General features: G+C 35.6%; 1 protein-coding gene across 1 annotated transcript; it reads left to right on the forward strand.

Moving 5' to 3' along the window:
* Positions 1 to 232: 232 nt before the first annotated feature.
* Positions 233 to 5,857, forward strand: LOC114755958 (uncharacterized mitochondrial protein AtMg00860-like). The gene is made up of 4 exons (XM_028944852.1): positions 233 to 325; positions 5,163 to 5,304; positions 5,383 to 5,520; positions 5,757 to 5,857. Exons 1-4 carry the CDS (start codon positions 233 to 235, stop codon positions 5,855 to 5,857), a joined length of 474 nt encoding a protein of 157 aa, XP_028800685.1.
* Positions 5,858 to 15,187: the final 9,330 nt, after the last annotated feature.

Raw genomic sequence — 15,187 nt, forward strand, 5'->3', positions numbered from 1 at the left:
CTATCCTCAAAATCAACCAAAAAGAGGCTATTAAAACCCGCTAAAACTTAGGATGTTACAGGTAGCACCGGCAACAGACCCTGACAGCATCCAACAATAGATGACAAGATTCTGCAAGCACAATCCCCCTACGTTTGATGGGAAATTTGACGTCCAAGCAACTGAGGATTGGATCAACCGTCTAGAGAAGATCTTCAAAGTGCTAGATTGCCTATCAGAAAGGAAGGCCTAGATGGTCATCTACAAGCTGGAGAAGGATGCAGATCGCTGGTGGAGGAATACCGAGCTGATTCTTGAAGCACGCCACACAAGAATCACTTGGGAGGTATTTCTTGAACGTTTATATGAAAAATACTGTCCTAGATCAGTTAGAGATGACAGGGAAGCTGAGTTCTTGACCCTATGACAGTAGGACAAGGAACCATTTGATGAGTATTTAGCCAAATTTATTCGCCTCTCCCACTATTTGATTATTTACATTATAGATAAGATGAGACGTAGACCACAGAGAAGATAGTCAGAGGACTTAAACCATCCTTAAAGGAAGTGATTGCCCTAAGGCAATTTGAGGAATTTAATAAGGCAATTGAGTCTTGTAGGATTACAAAAAATAGTATGAATCACCACTCTGCCTCTAAGCTAACTCCTAAGACAAAGAAAGCCTCTAAGAGAGGAGATCAAGATGGGGCCTCTTCTAGCACCAAAAAGAAGAGGAAGAGGTCATGGTACAACAAGAGGAGGTAAAAAGGAAGTAGAATGGGAGGTGACCAAATAAGGGGTAAAGTATGCAAAGTCTGTGGCGAGAACCATGGAGGCAGGCTGTGTTTAGCAGGACAGGACAGAACGCCTGCTTTACTTGTGGCAAGCCTAGGCATTTTACAAGAGAATGTCCACAGAATGCTAATAAGACCAGGCCTCAGACACAAGGAAGGGTGTTTGCTGTGACACAAGCAGAGGCCCACCAATTGTAACATCCAGACTTTTAGGCCTAGAAGTTCCAGAAATAGCTTAAATTAAATAGGTTACCAGACCCTTGTGAGCAGAAGTCCCAACGACGAGAAAGGAAGTTAAAGCAGTTTCAGGGACTAAACTGCAAAGTAAAAGTTTTCAGTGGCTCAAGTATAATTAAGGTTAGAGGCTCCAGTAAAGTCTCGAAGGCCCAAAAAGAGAAAAGAGGCTAGATACAGGCCAATGGGTAAGTTAGAAACCTCAAAGAGATGGTTCTATGAGGTTAGGCTTAAGCAGGGGTAAAACCGTAAATTCAAAAAGTTATGACCAGTAAGGGCAAAAATGGAAGAGTGTACAGAAAATTCCAAAAAAATCCCAGAAAATGGGAAATAATATTCTAAGACTCTTCTATAAAGAGAAAAGATGAAAAATACCCCTGAGGCAGCTTAAATGGAATTTATGAGGTTGCGACCGGTAAAAAGTATACTGTTTGAGGTAATTATTTGAAATAGCAAGAGACCTCAAAAATGTATGCAAAAATGAGGTTAAATGGTTGAAAGGTTGTACTAATTTATAAAATTAGTCCCGCAACCAAAGGGCCAGTAGAGTGGCTTTAAGAAATTAAAGAGCCGGTTTTGCCGATAAAAGGGTATTTTAGTAAATGAATTTTATGCAAGGCTTAAAGGAAGTGTTATGGCCTAAGAAAATTCATAGATACTCTCTAGAATTAAAGGGAATTTATGGATTTGATAGAAAATAATTACAGAGGCTAGATCACTGTAATTATAGAAAAGAAGTTAAACCCAGAGTAAAAGTGCACCGATAAAGTGATAATCAGAGTCTTGCACTTTACTTGGCTCACAAGTCGCCACTTGTCAAGCCTTTAATGGATGGTAATTAAAGCTTTCCAAGTGTCAAGCTACCAATGGAGAGGATCTTGACTTTGGAATGTAATTATATTATGAATTAAGTTAATTAAGAGAGAGGTTTCAAGAAGGCTTAGGCATTTGACACTTAGACTTTCATTAAATGTGGTAGATGAGATATTTTGAGAGTACTAAGGAGCTCATCTCTCCCCTAAATCAGATGGGAATTTTGTCTAAGGCAAAGAGGAGAGGAAAAGAGAGGGTTTTGAAGGAGAACCAAGGAAAAGCTATCAACTTTGGTCATCAATCAAGGATTCAAGGTGAGATCTTAGTTCTAGATGTGTTCTTGTCTTGTTTTCCTTCTCTTTTAAGGTTGAAAAATCTGTCTTCTCTCCCTTTTGATGGCTGGTCAAAATGGTTGATGAGTGGGGAAGGGAGTTTGGTTGTTAGATCTTGCTAGAACACCTCAAAGTATGGTAGATCCAAGTGGATCTATGTGAAAATTGAAAGAATTACGTGCTGATTTGATGGCTTTTTCGAATTAGTTACTGTTCATATCTGGTTCTGAAATTTGGCATGCTTAAAGCACACTCTGTGAGCTTTAAATCCATAGGTAGAACACTTCATTTGGATATATGTACGATTTATGGTGATTTTTCAAAGTTAGAGTTTGAAATCTGGAAACAGTGTTAAGCTTTTGGAAGGGTGTCAAGTTCCGTACAATTCTGGTACTGTTTGACGTAGAATTGGTTCTTGAAACTATTTTTCCTTTAAATTTAACTTAATAATATTTCAGTGAGACTTAGAAGCACTCAATTTGGATTTTTATAGATTTAATTATGAATTTTCAAAGTTGAGCAAAAATTCTGGAGATTCTGCGTGAACAGTACCCACGAACGAAAATTTCCAGATTTGATATTCTTGAATCTAAAGCCATCTAAAGTGGTCCTAATTGATAGGAAATAGATCGTAAGGATGGTAAATAATAAGATTTATATTAGAAAAGTTAGAAAGAAAATCCTAAGACTAAGAGAAAGGGTTGAGGTTCAAGAAAGCTAGTCTTGAACTTTATGTAATCTAATGGTCCTAATGGATTGTGTCATCATTATGGTTATGTTTAGGACCTTTGGAACATCCAAGAGTATGTTTAGTGATGTTGACCAAATGCCCACATGGTTGGAAAGTCAAGGGAGTCAAAGGAAAAGTAAGAGGAAAGCTTGAGGTGCAAGGTAGTAAACTTACCCTTTATGTGCTTGACATGGTATGCTTATGTGTTGGTTTGTATTTGTTGTTTGAATGATGTTGTGACATGATGATTGTTGCTGGAAATTCTGTTTTTAATATGTTCCCATGGCCATGCATTTTTATACCAAGCATAAAGCATGATGGCATGTCACTAGTTAACTTAAGTTTATGAAGAACTACATACCATACACTAGCATCCATCTTGTGCATGTATGTGGTAATGTTTGCTACTGAGATTCCCCCGAATTTCACCCCTTCATAACCAACCATTTAGGTCAAATCAATGATGGGCACTAAGGGCATGAGAAGCAAGGAGAAGAAGTGGAGAATTATTAATGCTAATGATTGATATTATTATTCAATGTATAATTCTCCTATGTAAGTTATGTTATGAATGCCATCAATTCAATGTATGTGCTTAGGATGTTTATGGCATGAATGAAAGTATATGAGCATGAATGGGAAAAAGTTAGCCCATGTTAGGTATGCCAAAGAAATAAAAAGAATTAAAGTAAAGAGATATTAAGGGATAAAACGTAGGTCCTGAAGCAGTTAATTTCAAGCTTCAGTTCGACCAATCATATGAATGAGTTAAGGTACAGAATTTGGTACACTTATAATGCATATCCCAAGCTTTAAAATTAGTGGTAAATCACATCATTGGATGTGTATACAATGAGATATGAATTTTCAAAGTTAAGGCGTAGAATCTGAAAAGTCCAGATTTTACCAAAGGAATAGTAATTTTAATCCAATAAACTGTACGTTTTAAGTGAGGATGAGTTCAGTTGAATATTTTTCCCTTAAAGAGCATTGAAAGAGCTTTCCGTATAATTTTGGAACACCTCTATATGATTTTTCTAGAATTAGTTATGATTTTTCAAAGTTGGACCTGTAATCTGAAAACTAGATAGTGAACAGTAATTTTCTGAAAATTAACGTCCAAATTGAAATTTTTAAGCTTAAGACCATCCAAAGTGGTCTGGAATGGTTCTAAATGAATGCTAAGGTATTATATAAGTAAGGTGTGACACTAATCGCTGGACATGATCCAAGGTACGATCAGTGTTAACAGTTATCCAGTGATTGTTATGTTTGATTCGTGTGCTAGTCATTCTTTCATATCTTATGACTGTGTTGGGCAACTATGCCTTATTACCAGTATATTGCCCTATGTTATACATGTGTCAATACCTGCTCACACTAGAGTAGTTACGTAAGATGTTTGCCTTAATCGCATTGTTCAGTATGAACATTGTCATACTACTTTAGATATGATATATATGCCTTTTCATGAGATTGATGTGATCATTGGTCTAAACTGGTTATCTTCCCGAAATGTATTATTGGATTGTACAAATAAGACCTTGATCCTTCCCCCAAGAGAATCAGACTAAAACCCTGAAGTTAGGCTAAACTTCATAACGGAAGCCTAAGCTGACAGATGCCTGTGAAGAGGTTGTTAAGGATTTCTCGCCTTCTTCTCGATGCAAGCTAAAGTAGAAGAAGGGACAGAAGAGATTCAAGTTATAAAAAAATTTCCTAAAATATTTCTAAAGGAAATTAAAGGATTACCTCCAAACAGAGAAGTTGAGTTCTCAATAGACATTGTACCTAGGGCAGGACCAATTTCTAAAGCCCCTTATAGATGGCCCTAACAAGATGATAGGATGAAAGAAGCAAATTGAGGAATTACTTGAGAGGGGTTTCATCCGGCTAAGTGTTTTACCATGGGGGTGCTCCAGTACTATTTGTTAAGAAAAAGGATGCTATTTTAAGAATATATATTGATGATAGAGAACTCGACAAAGTCAGGATTAAGAAAAGTATCCCCTACCAAGGATAGATGACTTGTTGGATCATTTAGTTGGTGCCAGTGTATTCTTTGAGATAGATTTGAAACCTAGTTACCACTAGCTCAGAATCAAGCCTAATGATGTCCCCCAAGACTGCGTTCTGAACTCGCTAAGGGCATCATGAGTTCTTAGTGATGCCCTTATAGAGTCTCTAGAAGAGCATGAAGATCATTTGAGAATTTTCCTTAGTACCCTGAGAGAGAAGCAGCTCTTTGCCAAACTTAGTGAATATGAGTTTTGGCTTCAGGAAGTTTGTTTTCTCAGCCATGAGATTTCCCGAAAGGGAGTACTTGGCGACCCTAGTAAAGTTGAGGCTGTACTGAATTGGGAGCGGCCTAAGATCGTGACTGAGATCAGAAGTTCCTTGGACTTGCAGGGTATTACAGAAGGTTTATTAAGGATTTCTCTCTAATTGCTCTTCCGCTGACTAAGCTAACCAGGAAAAACCAGCCATTTGTGTGGGACAGAGAGAGTGAGGCTAGTTCAGGAGCTGAAGAGGAAGCTCACGTCTACTTCCGTACTTATAATCCTTAATCCTATGCAGACCTCTGTGGTCTACGCAGATACTAGCAAGCAAGGACTGGGATACGTCTTGACGCAGCAAGGTCAGATTATAGCCTATACCTTATGCTAGTTAAAGTCTCTTGAGGAGAACTACTCGACCCACAACCTGGAATTGGCAGTGATAGTTTATGTAGTCAAGAAATGGAGACATTACCTGTACAGAGCAAGTATAGAGTTATTTTGCTACCACAAGAGCCTCAAGTACCTCCAAGATTAGAGGAAGTTGAACATGAGGCAGTGGAGGTGGATAGATCTGTTTAAAGACTGTGATTTCCAGATGAAGTACCATTCAAGGAAAGCTATTATGGTCGTAGATGGCTTGAGCAGGAAGGCAGTACACGTAGCATCGCTAATGATCTGAGAGCAGGAGCTGATTAAGGATGACAAAGACTGGGGACCTCTGTGTCAAATGCAAATAGTTTAAATGAAAGGCAGTAAAACATAATTCACAGCTCTGCTCGAAGACCAATCAGAGAAGCGTAGTAACAGGATCGGTTAGTAGTAATCCTTAAGTCAAAGTTGTAGAAGGGTGAGACCCAAGACTTTGAGATTTTTTTTTAGGAGGGACTACTAAGGTTTAGAAAGAAAATGTATGTACCTCCAGTAACCGATCTAAGAGAAATGATTTTAGCATAAGTCCATAAGAGTTGTTACACACTTTATCCAGGAATGACTACAATGTAGAATGAGGTAAGAGAACTTTTCTGGTAGCCTGGAATGAAGAAGGATATAATAGAGTATATATCCAAGTGTTTAACGTGCTAGAAGGTGAAAGTAGAAAACCAAAATTAGCAGGACAGTACATCCCTTGGACATCCCTGAATAGAAGTGGGATAGTATATCCATGGATTTCATAGTGGGATTACTGCTTATGTCATCTAAGTATGATGCCATATGGGTGATAGTGGATCAATTGACTAAGTCGACCCATTTTCTAGCGGTAAATGTGAAAGATATGCCTAAAAAATTGGCAAGGCTATATATTAAGGAGATTGTTAGGCTGCATGGTGTCCCAAGCAGCATTGTTTCTATTGCACCTTACTATCGGATCCACTTAGGGTTTAATTAAAACTATTTTAGACCACATTGGATGGTCTCGGGCTTAAAAATTTATGAAAAACACTAATTTTCGGATTTTTACTGTTGACCGGGTAAAAATCCAGTTTTCAGGCTCAACTTCAAAAATTCATAACTTAATCTAGAAAAATTGAAATAGAGTGGTTCAAAATTCTATAAAAAGATCTTTGAATCCTCTTTCAAGAAAAAATAAGTTTATGAACCAATTCCATTGGAAAAAGCATTAGGTTTTTGTGAAATTCACCTCTGTCCAATTGGCAAAAATCCTTTTCCCAGATTCTGAACCTTAACTTTGAAAATCATTAAAAATCATGTAGTTGGCCATTTTTAACGTGTTGCCTATCAATTTGAAGCTCATGACATCAAATCTAAGCATACTAAATTTTATGCAGAGATTTGTTTAGTAACTTAATAAAACGTGGCTCTAAACTGACGTTCTGCTTAGGGATTACAGCACCAACCATAGATACTTATACATAACCAAATGTCCACGAATTTTTATGGTGTGACACCATAATTTAGCCTCCAATATGCAGCTTGCTCTTAGGAGTTTCAGGCCCTAAAATGTTAGATTATATTTGGGGGATGAGATTTTAAGAAATCCCAATAGCAAGATTAATCAACCAAAACATTAACATGCATCAATTACAAGTATTTCAACCTTTTGCTATTAAGAGAGAACTACTTTACCTCATACATGTAGCACTCTAACATGCAATAGCCAAGGCACATAAAGTAAGGAGTATAGCTACACAATCATTATCATCATCATCATTTAGTTCAACCACATAATAGCACATGAAATTGCATAGCAATCAATGCAACATTCAACATTAAGGTCAATTAAATCTTACTACCTTGATCTAATGCTCTTTGATTTTCTTGTTCTTCTTTCTTGCTTCCACAAATTCCAAACCATAACATGGCAATCCACAAAAAGGGCAGCAAGAATCATGAACCATTCCACATAAGAATCAATAACATAACTCAAGTAACTCCTAAACCCCCTTAAAGCTTCCATCTTTGTTCTTGAATTTTTAGAGTTGGTTTCATAAACCCTAAAAATTCCCTCTTGACTCCTTCCTACATGATTTTTCATGTAGATTCCAATTATTTACTTGGATTTAACAAAATAAATTTTCTTCTTTCAGTTTCAGCTTGACCGAACCACTATGGTTCAGTTTCCAAAAATTATAACTTTGATTCTATGGCTTCCAACACTTGTTCTTTAGGTTTACCCTACACCATATTCCATTTTGAACACAATGGAAGCCTCAAAACTTTGAAAAAAACATCCTAGGGTCCAGATCTTGCTTTGGCCAAAACGGATCTCAAGCAACACAACAAAGAAAACACTCTAAAATCAACCTACAACCACTTGTAACCACTAGGATCTACCATACTTTGGAGTGTTCTAGCAAGATCTAACAACCAAACTTCCTCCTCTACATAAGAAGCATTTCGGCCAGCACTCAAAGAAGAAGAGAACCAGAAATTTCAACCATACAACTCAAGCAAACAAGGCAAGGAACAACTTAAAACCAAAAACTTACCTTGGATCTCACTTGTATGCTTAAAGTTGATGCCTTTCTCCTTGGTTCTTCCTTAAACTCTCTCTTTTCCCTTTTCTTCTTGCTTGGCCGAAACATTGATCAGATTTAGGGTGAAGGATGAGCTCATTCAATGCACACAAAATATCCCGCCATCCATCATTAATGTTATGCCATGTGTCAAAAGCCTACTTAGTCTTAATCCTCTCTCTTAATTAACTTAAATCATAATGTAATTAAATTCCAAAGTCAAGATCCTCTCCATTGGTGGCTTGACACTTGGAAAGCTTTAATTACCATCCATTAAAGGCTTGACAAGTGGCAACTTGGGGCCAAATAAAGTGCAAGACTCTGCTTCTTACTTTATCGGTGCACTTTTACTTTGGGTTTAACTTCTTTTCTATAATTACAGTGCTCTAGCCTCTGTAATTATTTTCTATCAGACCCTTAAACTATTCTTCTCATTTTTATCTTCCCAAATTGAAGTCTTTGTCTCAAATTTAATTTCCCAATACTTAAATAAAAAGGAAAACTAATTTCCTTCTCTTTAGTGATTTTCCACTTTTCAGGGGAATTGGAAAAAATCTTGGATACTTGAGGGTCTTCTTTTAATTTCATAATCTCTTATAATTTCTTGGGATATCATAGGAATTTTCTTGGGATTTTGATCCTCCTTAAAAATATTTTTTTAGAATTTTCCAAATAAAAGACCTTAAACTAGCTTAAATTGCCCTTAAATTCCTTTGTAATTTCTCTAAGGGAAATTTGGTCATAAAACAAATTTTATAATCCCACATAAACCTCAAGGAACATTATCCTTATTTTTTCTTAATTTTCTAAGGCTTGGAAATATTTTTCCATAATTATTCTTGACCAATTTTTCTTAATTAGTCAAACTTTTCATAATTGGCTTGGAAAACTATAATAATTATTTTCCACCAAAATTCTTCTATTTCTCCTTGTCATTTTTGAACCTTAATTATTTAGGAATATCCTTATTCCTAAATTTCATATTATTGGATGTGACAGTTTCTGATTGAGGTCCAAGGTTCACATCGAACTTTTAGAGAACTCTACAGAAAGAAATGGATACTACTTTTAGATTTAGCATAGCCTGCAATCCTCAGAAAGGCAGACAAACAGACCAGCTATGTGGATAATAAGAGAAGACCATTACAGTTAGAGTTAAGGATCATATATTCCTTAAGGTTTCTCCAACTACAAGAGTGGGTCGATCCCTAAAAATGTGGAAGTTAAATCCAAAGTATGCTGGACCATTCCAGATTGTATTAAAAGTAGGACCATTAGTTTACAAGTTGGCCCTTCCCCTGAAATTGAGTCAAATTCATGATGTCTTCCACGTCTCCCAACTAGAGAAGTACCAACTAGACCCAACCGTGTCATCCAGTATGATGACATTGCACTTCAAGACAACCTGTCTTTTGAACTTAGACCAAAGTGGATCATTGATATAAAGATTAAGTAGCTAAGGAATCAGCAGGTTTCGCTGGTCAAGGTGGTCTAGAAGGTCTGTCGCCAGAAGAAGCAACGTGGGAGATAAAAGAGGACATGAAGAAAAAGAATATCCAGGATTTCTCCGTTAAAGTATATTTTAAATTTCGAGAAAGAAATTTATTTAGGGGGGAGAAATGTCACATCCAGAAATTTTATAACTAAGAGTAAGGAAATCCCTGGACATTTAAGGGCCAGAATAGTGGAAAAAAATATGAAAATTTTGAAAAAATGTTAGAAATTCCCAAAATTTAGCAAATAATTATGGAAGGTGGAGAAAAGGCCCCTAGATAGTATTCTAGGCTCAAAAGTTGAAATTATGATGGAAAGCAATAATTATTGAATTTTCAGTAATTATTGGATATTGACTAATTAGGGAAATTGGTCAAAAATTAATTATGAAAAATAGTTTTGAGCCTTAGAAAATTAAGGAAAAATAAGGATAAAGTGTCTTGAGAATTATAGGACATTCAAGGGATTTTATAACCAAAATAGTTCTAGTTAATCTTTAAGGGAATTTAAAGTCTAATTATGCTAATTTGGGTTTTATTCGGGAAAATTCTAAATAAATACTTATAAGGCTAGATAAATCCTAAGAAAATTCATGGAACTTCTATGGGATTTATAAGAGATTATGAAATAATCAAGAAAGTTTTAAAGAGCCTAGAGACTCGAGAAAGTAACTCTTGAGCAAGAAAACTAATATAGTAAAGAAATCGGTTTTCTTTTCTTTTAACGATATAAATTAATTATGGGAGTAATGGAGGGCTCTTTTGGAAGAGAAAATTGATAAGGAAATGTTAAGGATCTGATAGAAATTAATTAGAAAGTTCAAATCACTGAGGTAGAAAATGACAGAGCTAATTCAGTATCAAAATAGTGTTGAAAAAGGTGGAAAGTACACTCATTTTTGCTTGGCTCTCATTGTGCCACTTGTCAAGCTAAAGGTAGAGATGATTTTGACTTCTAAAATCCATTTCTTTTGTAATTAAATAAAGGAAAGAGAAAATGCAAGAAGAGATCTTAGCTTGACACATCATCAATGTAATTTCCTTGAACTTGGATGGCATTTAATTAACTCAAGGTAATAGAGCTCTTCCCTTCTCGCAAGACACCGTTTTCGGCCAACACTAGGGAAACCTCTTGCAAAATTTTTCTTGAAGTGTAATCAAGGAGAAGGTTGAAGATTTGATCACACAAGGTTGCATCCAAGGTTAGTTTGATGTTCTACCTTGTATATTGATTGGTTTCTTTGAGTTTTATGGTCGAAATTAGTGGTTTCTCCTTAGCTTTGGTGCTGGTCAAACTGTGCAAGGGTTGGGAGAGAAAGAATATGATGTTAAACCTAAGTTAAATGCATGGATTACAAGTTGTTTTAAGTGGTATTACATGATTATGGAATGAAATTCATGTTAAGGAACCTATATGTATATTTCAACCAAACAGTGATTGTGCCCTAGGATGAGATTTTGCATGTTTTGATGCTTCCATTGGCTTTAAAATGAAGTTTTGTGTAGGGTAAACCTAAGCCATAGGCATTGGAATGCATTAAAATGAAATTAAATATTGAAGGGTTATAATCACTACCTCTTAGCCAAATCAACATCATTAGGGAGGAGATGTGTTTTGAAAATTCTAACCTTGATAGGAGGCAGCCAGAAGAAGAAATTTTCACAGCTCAAGCATCAGAACAGTTGCTTAGACAGAGAATGCCAGCAGTAGACTCACTTTTACAAGCACAATCTGCCATCCTTTGATGGAGTGTTTGACATCCAAGCAGCAGAGGACTGGATTAACTGTTTGGAAAAGATTTTGAAAGTTTTGGACTATCTGATTGAGCTGAAAGCCCAAATGGTAATCTACAAACTGGAGAAGGAAGCCGACTATTAGTGGTAGAACACCGAACTTATTCTTGGTGCTCAAAACATGAGAGTGACATGGGAAGTGTTCCTGGAACAGTTTTATGAGAAGTACTTTCCACATTCAGTCAGGGACGAAAGGGAAGCAGAATTCCTAACCCTGAAGTAGAAGGATAACGAGCCATTTGATGAGTACCTAGTTAAGTTTATCCATTTCTCTCACTACTCTAGTTATCTCCGTTATCGAGATGATGAGAGGTGGACGACTGAGAAAATGGTCAAAAGACTGAAGCAGTCCTTAAGGGAGATGATTGCTGCCATGTAATTTGAGCACTTCAAGAAGGTAATTAAGGCCTGCCAAATTACAGAGAATAGCTTGAACCATCATCTGATGGTTAAGTCTACTCCCAAGTCAGAGAAGGGAGATCAGAGTTGTAACATCCCAAAATTTCTAACCTAGAAATAGGAAAATATGTCATACCCTGATATCTTTAGCATGATTAATGAAAGATTTAGGGTTGACCAAGGCCAGGTGAGATAGAAGATAGATGAACAGCACAAATATTGAAGTGAGAACTGAGAAAGGACCAAATTGTCATTTTTAAAATGATTGGTCTATAAAGGGCATTATCGTAATTAGTGTCCAGAAATCCTAAAATTTCTAGTAAATCATGGAAAATAGAATTAATACCATAGAATGGTATTTGAGGTCTATAAAGTAAATACAAGTTGAAAATAATTTATTAAAAATTATTTTAATTATTAATATTCTGGCTAAATTAAGGAAAATTAACCAATATTAATTATTAAAAATATCTAGAGATCTTAGAAAATTATGAAAATTTAAAGGAAATTCATTTAGGAATTATGGAAAGTTATAAAATTAATTCCAACCCTAAATGATGAGGAGGTTAGCTTTAATTGAATTTAGAGCTAAATTAATATCGGTAGATTGTCTGTTTTTACAGAAACAGCAATTTAAGGAGTTATAAAGAGAGAAAAATTATGAAATTAATCAGGAAAGTTTCCTTTACTGAGATATAATTAATGGTGAGCTGATATAAGAATTTTGAGATACTAGAATTTTTTGACTATCGGATAAAATAAACCAGTACTATATTAAGACTTAGTGGACTGTCAGGACAACAGGGGTGATAAAATTTCCTATAGATTGCCAAGGACACATGTCACACTCAAATTGGCTAAGAAAGGGAAAAAGAAAATGAAAAGAAAAAGAAAAAGAAAATAATAAATCAAGTTAGATTAAAATTTAATTAGGGATAAGTAAGATAATTAAGGTTAAGCCATCTTCCATAGGATCGTGACACGTGGCAAACATAGTTCATTGGATGGTTAGGATTTAACCATCTATCTTTGAAAAGTCAAAAGTTTCTAGAAGGGTAATTAGCCAAGTTAATCAAGGAATTAAAAGAGTTAACTTTGATTAAAGCCTAATTAATCTTAATGGATAAGAAGAGATGACATAAGCCTTAGTGACTCACCATCCAAGTGTCAACATATTAACCCACATAGCCTAAGATTTGTACATGTGGAAAGAGGTAAAAATTGGAGGGCTAAGATTAAGTCTTATGCAAGAAGGGCATATGTGGAATTAGTGAAATTTGAAGCCTATAAATACCCCCTCCCACATGTTCATTTTGTGTGAAGCCTTTCAAGTAGGAAACCTCTTGCAAATTTTCATGTAGAGAGAGAAAGAGAAGAGTTCTAGGGAGAGAAAGTCGTTTGGAAGCAAGGTAAGCTTCTACAACTCTTCTATTTCAAGTTATAATGATGATATGTTAGTTTTAGGCTATTTTAATGATGATGGAAAGTCATTTTTCTAAGGGGAAGTGCTGTCCAAATTTACTCAAAATGGATAGGAAGGGTTTAGGTTATGTATGGTTAAGATTAAGTATGGTTAAAGGTTAAGGATTAAGTAATTACATGTTAGTTTGGTTGAAAATCCTTTTCCCTATAATTATATATATGGTTCGGCCAAGTCAAATTCAATGGGAAGGGATTGGATTTTCATAAAAATAATATGATAAATGGATTCTACATGAAAAATTATGTAGGAAAAGCCCAAGAAAGTTCAAGAATCAAAGCTAGAAAAATAAACCCTAAAAATCAAGAAAAAGGGGTTTAAGGGGTTATGCTAAGTTATGAAGTTGTAATCATACTTAATGTTGTGTCATTGGTTGCCTAATAGGCTATACACAACAAAGGGACAAAGATCTAGTCAAGAGGAAGGAAAGCATTCAAGGTAGCTTTGCAATTCATTATATTAGAGTGTCACCTTACTTTGTATGATTATGGCTATGTGTTTTGCTAACCTGTTATGCTATGAGATAGATGAGAATGTTATGTTATATGATGTTGCCTCCATACAAATTATGCCTTGGCTTATGCTATGTTGAGTGCCATGAATGTTTACGATATGTCCTTGCCATAGCATGAACATAAAGTTAGAGTATGCATGCATATAGCTTGATTTACAATGTATTGTGTGACCTTGATAATGTATGCAATTGCTACTAAGATTCCCCAAGAATCTTACCCCAATATTTAAACAAACCCTAGGGCCTTCAACAACCAAGGGCAAAGGAAAGGAGTTGGCTCTTACTTGAAGAGGTAGTAAGCCATAGCGACTTTATATGGCTTTGAACCTTTCTATTTTGGAAAAAATTATAATATTAAGCATGCTTTAAGTTTCCAATTGTATGACTAAGGTTAGAAGTATACAAGCATGGTTAGAAATAGCTAATATAGCTAATGAAAGCATGTTATGATGGCAAATGGTCAATTAAGTTAAGTTACCCTTCCAGGGGGTAAAAAGTCAACTGAAAGGGATTAAAATTTGACCAATGACCATTTGAGTAAACGTGTGAGTTAGGTTATGAAATTTAGCAAGCAAAGAGATATGGTTTTTCTCTTCAAAATGAGAGGTAGTTTTCCTAATTCTGATAACCGAGCAGAAAGTTATACCTTTCCAAAGTTAGGCAAACATAAAATAAAAATCCAAAAATGACCAAATAAACAGTAACTTTTTCAAAGAAAATTAGGCTCAAATTTCAAGGCAATCAGACCAGAAACTATTTTTCCTCAAAATGGTATCCAAAGAGCTTTCTATAGAACTTGGAATCACTCAATTTTTATTTTTTGTACAATTAGTTATGAATTTTTAAAGTTGGCAAAGATTTCAGTGAAATGTGAATAGTGCGCAGAAGCATTCTGTGACTTGAGGTCGCAACCTGACGCGACCTAGAGGTAGAAATGGCCTTTGTGACTTCAAGTCATGACCTGGAAGCACTAAGTCGTGACTTGAACTGGGAAAATGAAAAAGTTTCAAATTTTTAAGCCTTTTCTTATACTTAAGGATTTCAAACGTGATTTTTCATAACTTGTAGTCTTCAAAAGTGATTCCAAATGCTTCCGCAAGGCAAGTTATTTGGTATAAACTTAAGCTGTTACATTTTTGGTATTAGAGCAAATAGTTTTGGCACTCAGAAAAAATTTTTAAATTTAAAATTTTTATGCTCTGGATTTTGAGGAAAACATTTTACACTGTTCATTAATGAGTTTATTTGGTCATTAGGATTACAGAAAGCTTAAGTGATGGCTGTTTGTGATAGTGGAAGTGGAAAATCAGGAGAGACCATTAGCAAGGTCATACCCAGTGAGCCATATCCGTGGTGGTACGACGAGACATG

This window comes from Neltuma alba, unplaced genomic scaffold (assembly GCF_004799145.2).
Source record: "Neltuma alba isolate B1F8T4 unplaced genomic scaffold, ASM479914v2 tig00010357_pilon, whole genome shotgun sequence".
In the NCBI taxonomy this organism is placed as follows: domain Eukaryota; kingdom Viridiplantae; phylum Streptophyta; class Magnoliopsida; order Fabales; family Fabaceae; genus Neltuma; species Neltuma alba.

What these genes read in the sequence shown, in the direction of transcription:
- LOC114755958 (XM_028944852.1), top strand. Translation starts at nt 233, where the DNA reads ATGGTCATCTACAAGCTGGAGAAGGATGCAGATCGCTGGTGGAGGAAT. An exon ending in ACACAAGAATCACTTGGGAG is followed by an intron (nt 326 to 5,162) that starts GTATTTCTTGAA and finishes TTTTGGCTTCAG; the next exon opens with GAAGTTTGTTTTCTCAGCCA. An exon ending in ATACGTCTTGACGCAGCAAG is followed by an intron (nt 5,521 to 5,756) that starts GTCAGATTATAG and finishes TGTGATTTCCAG; the next exon opens with ATGAAGTACCATTCAAGGAA.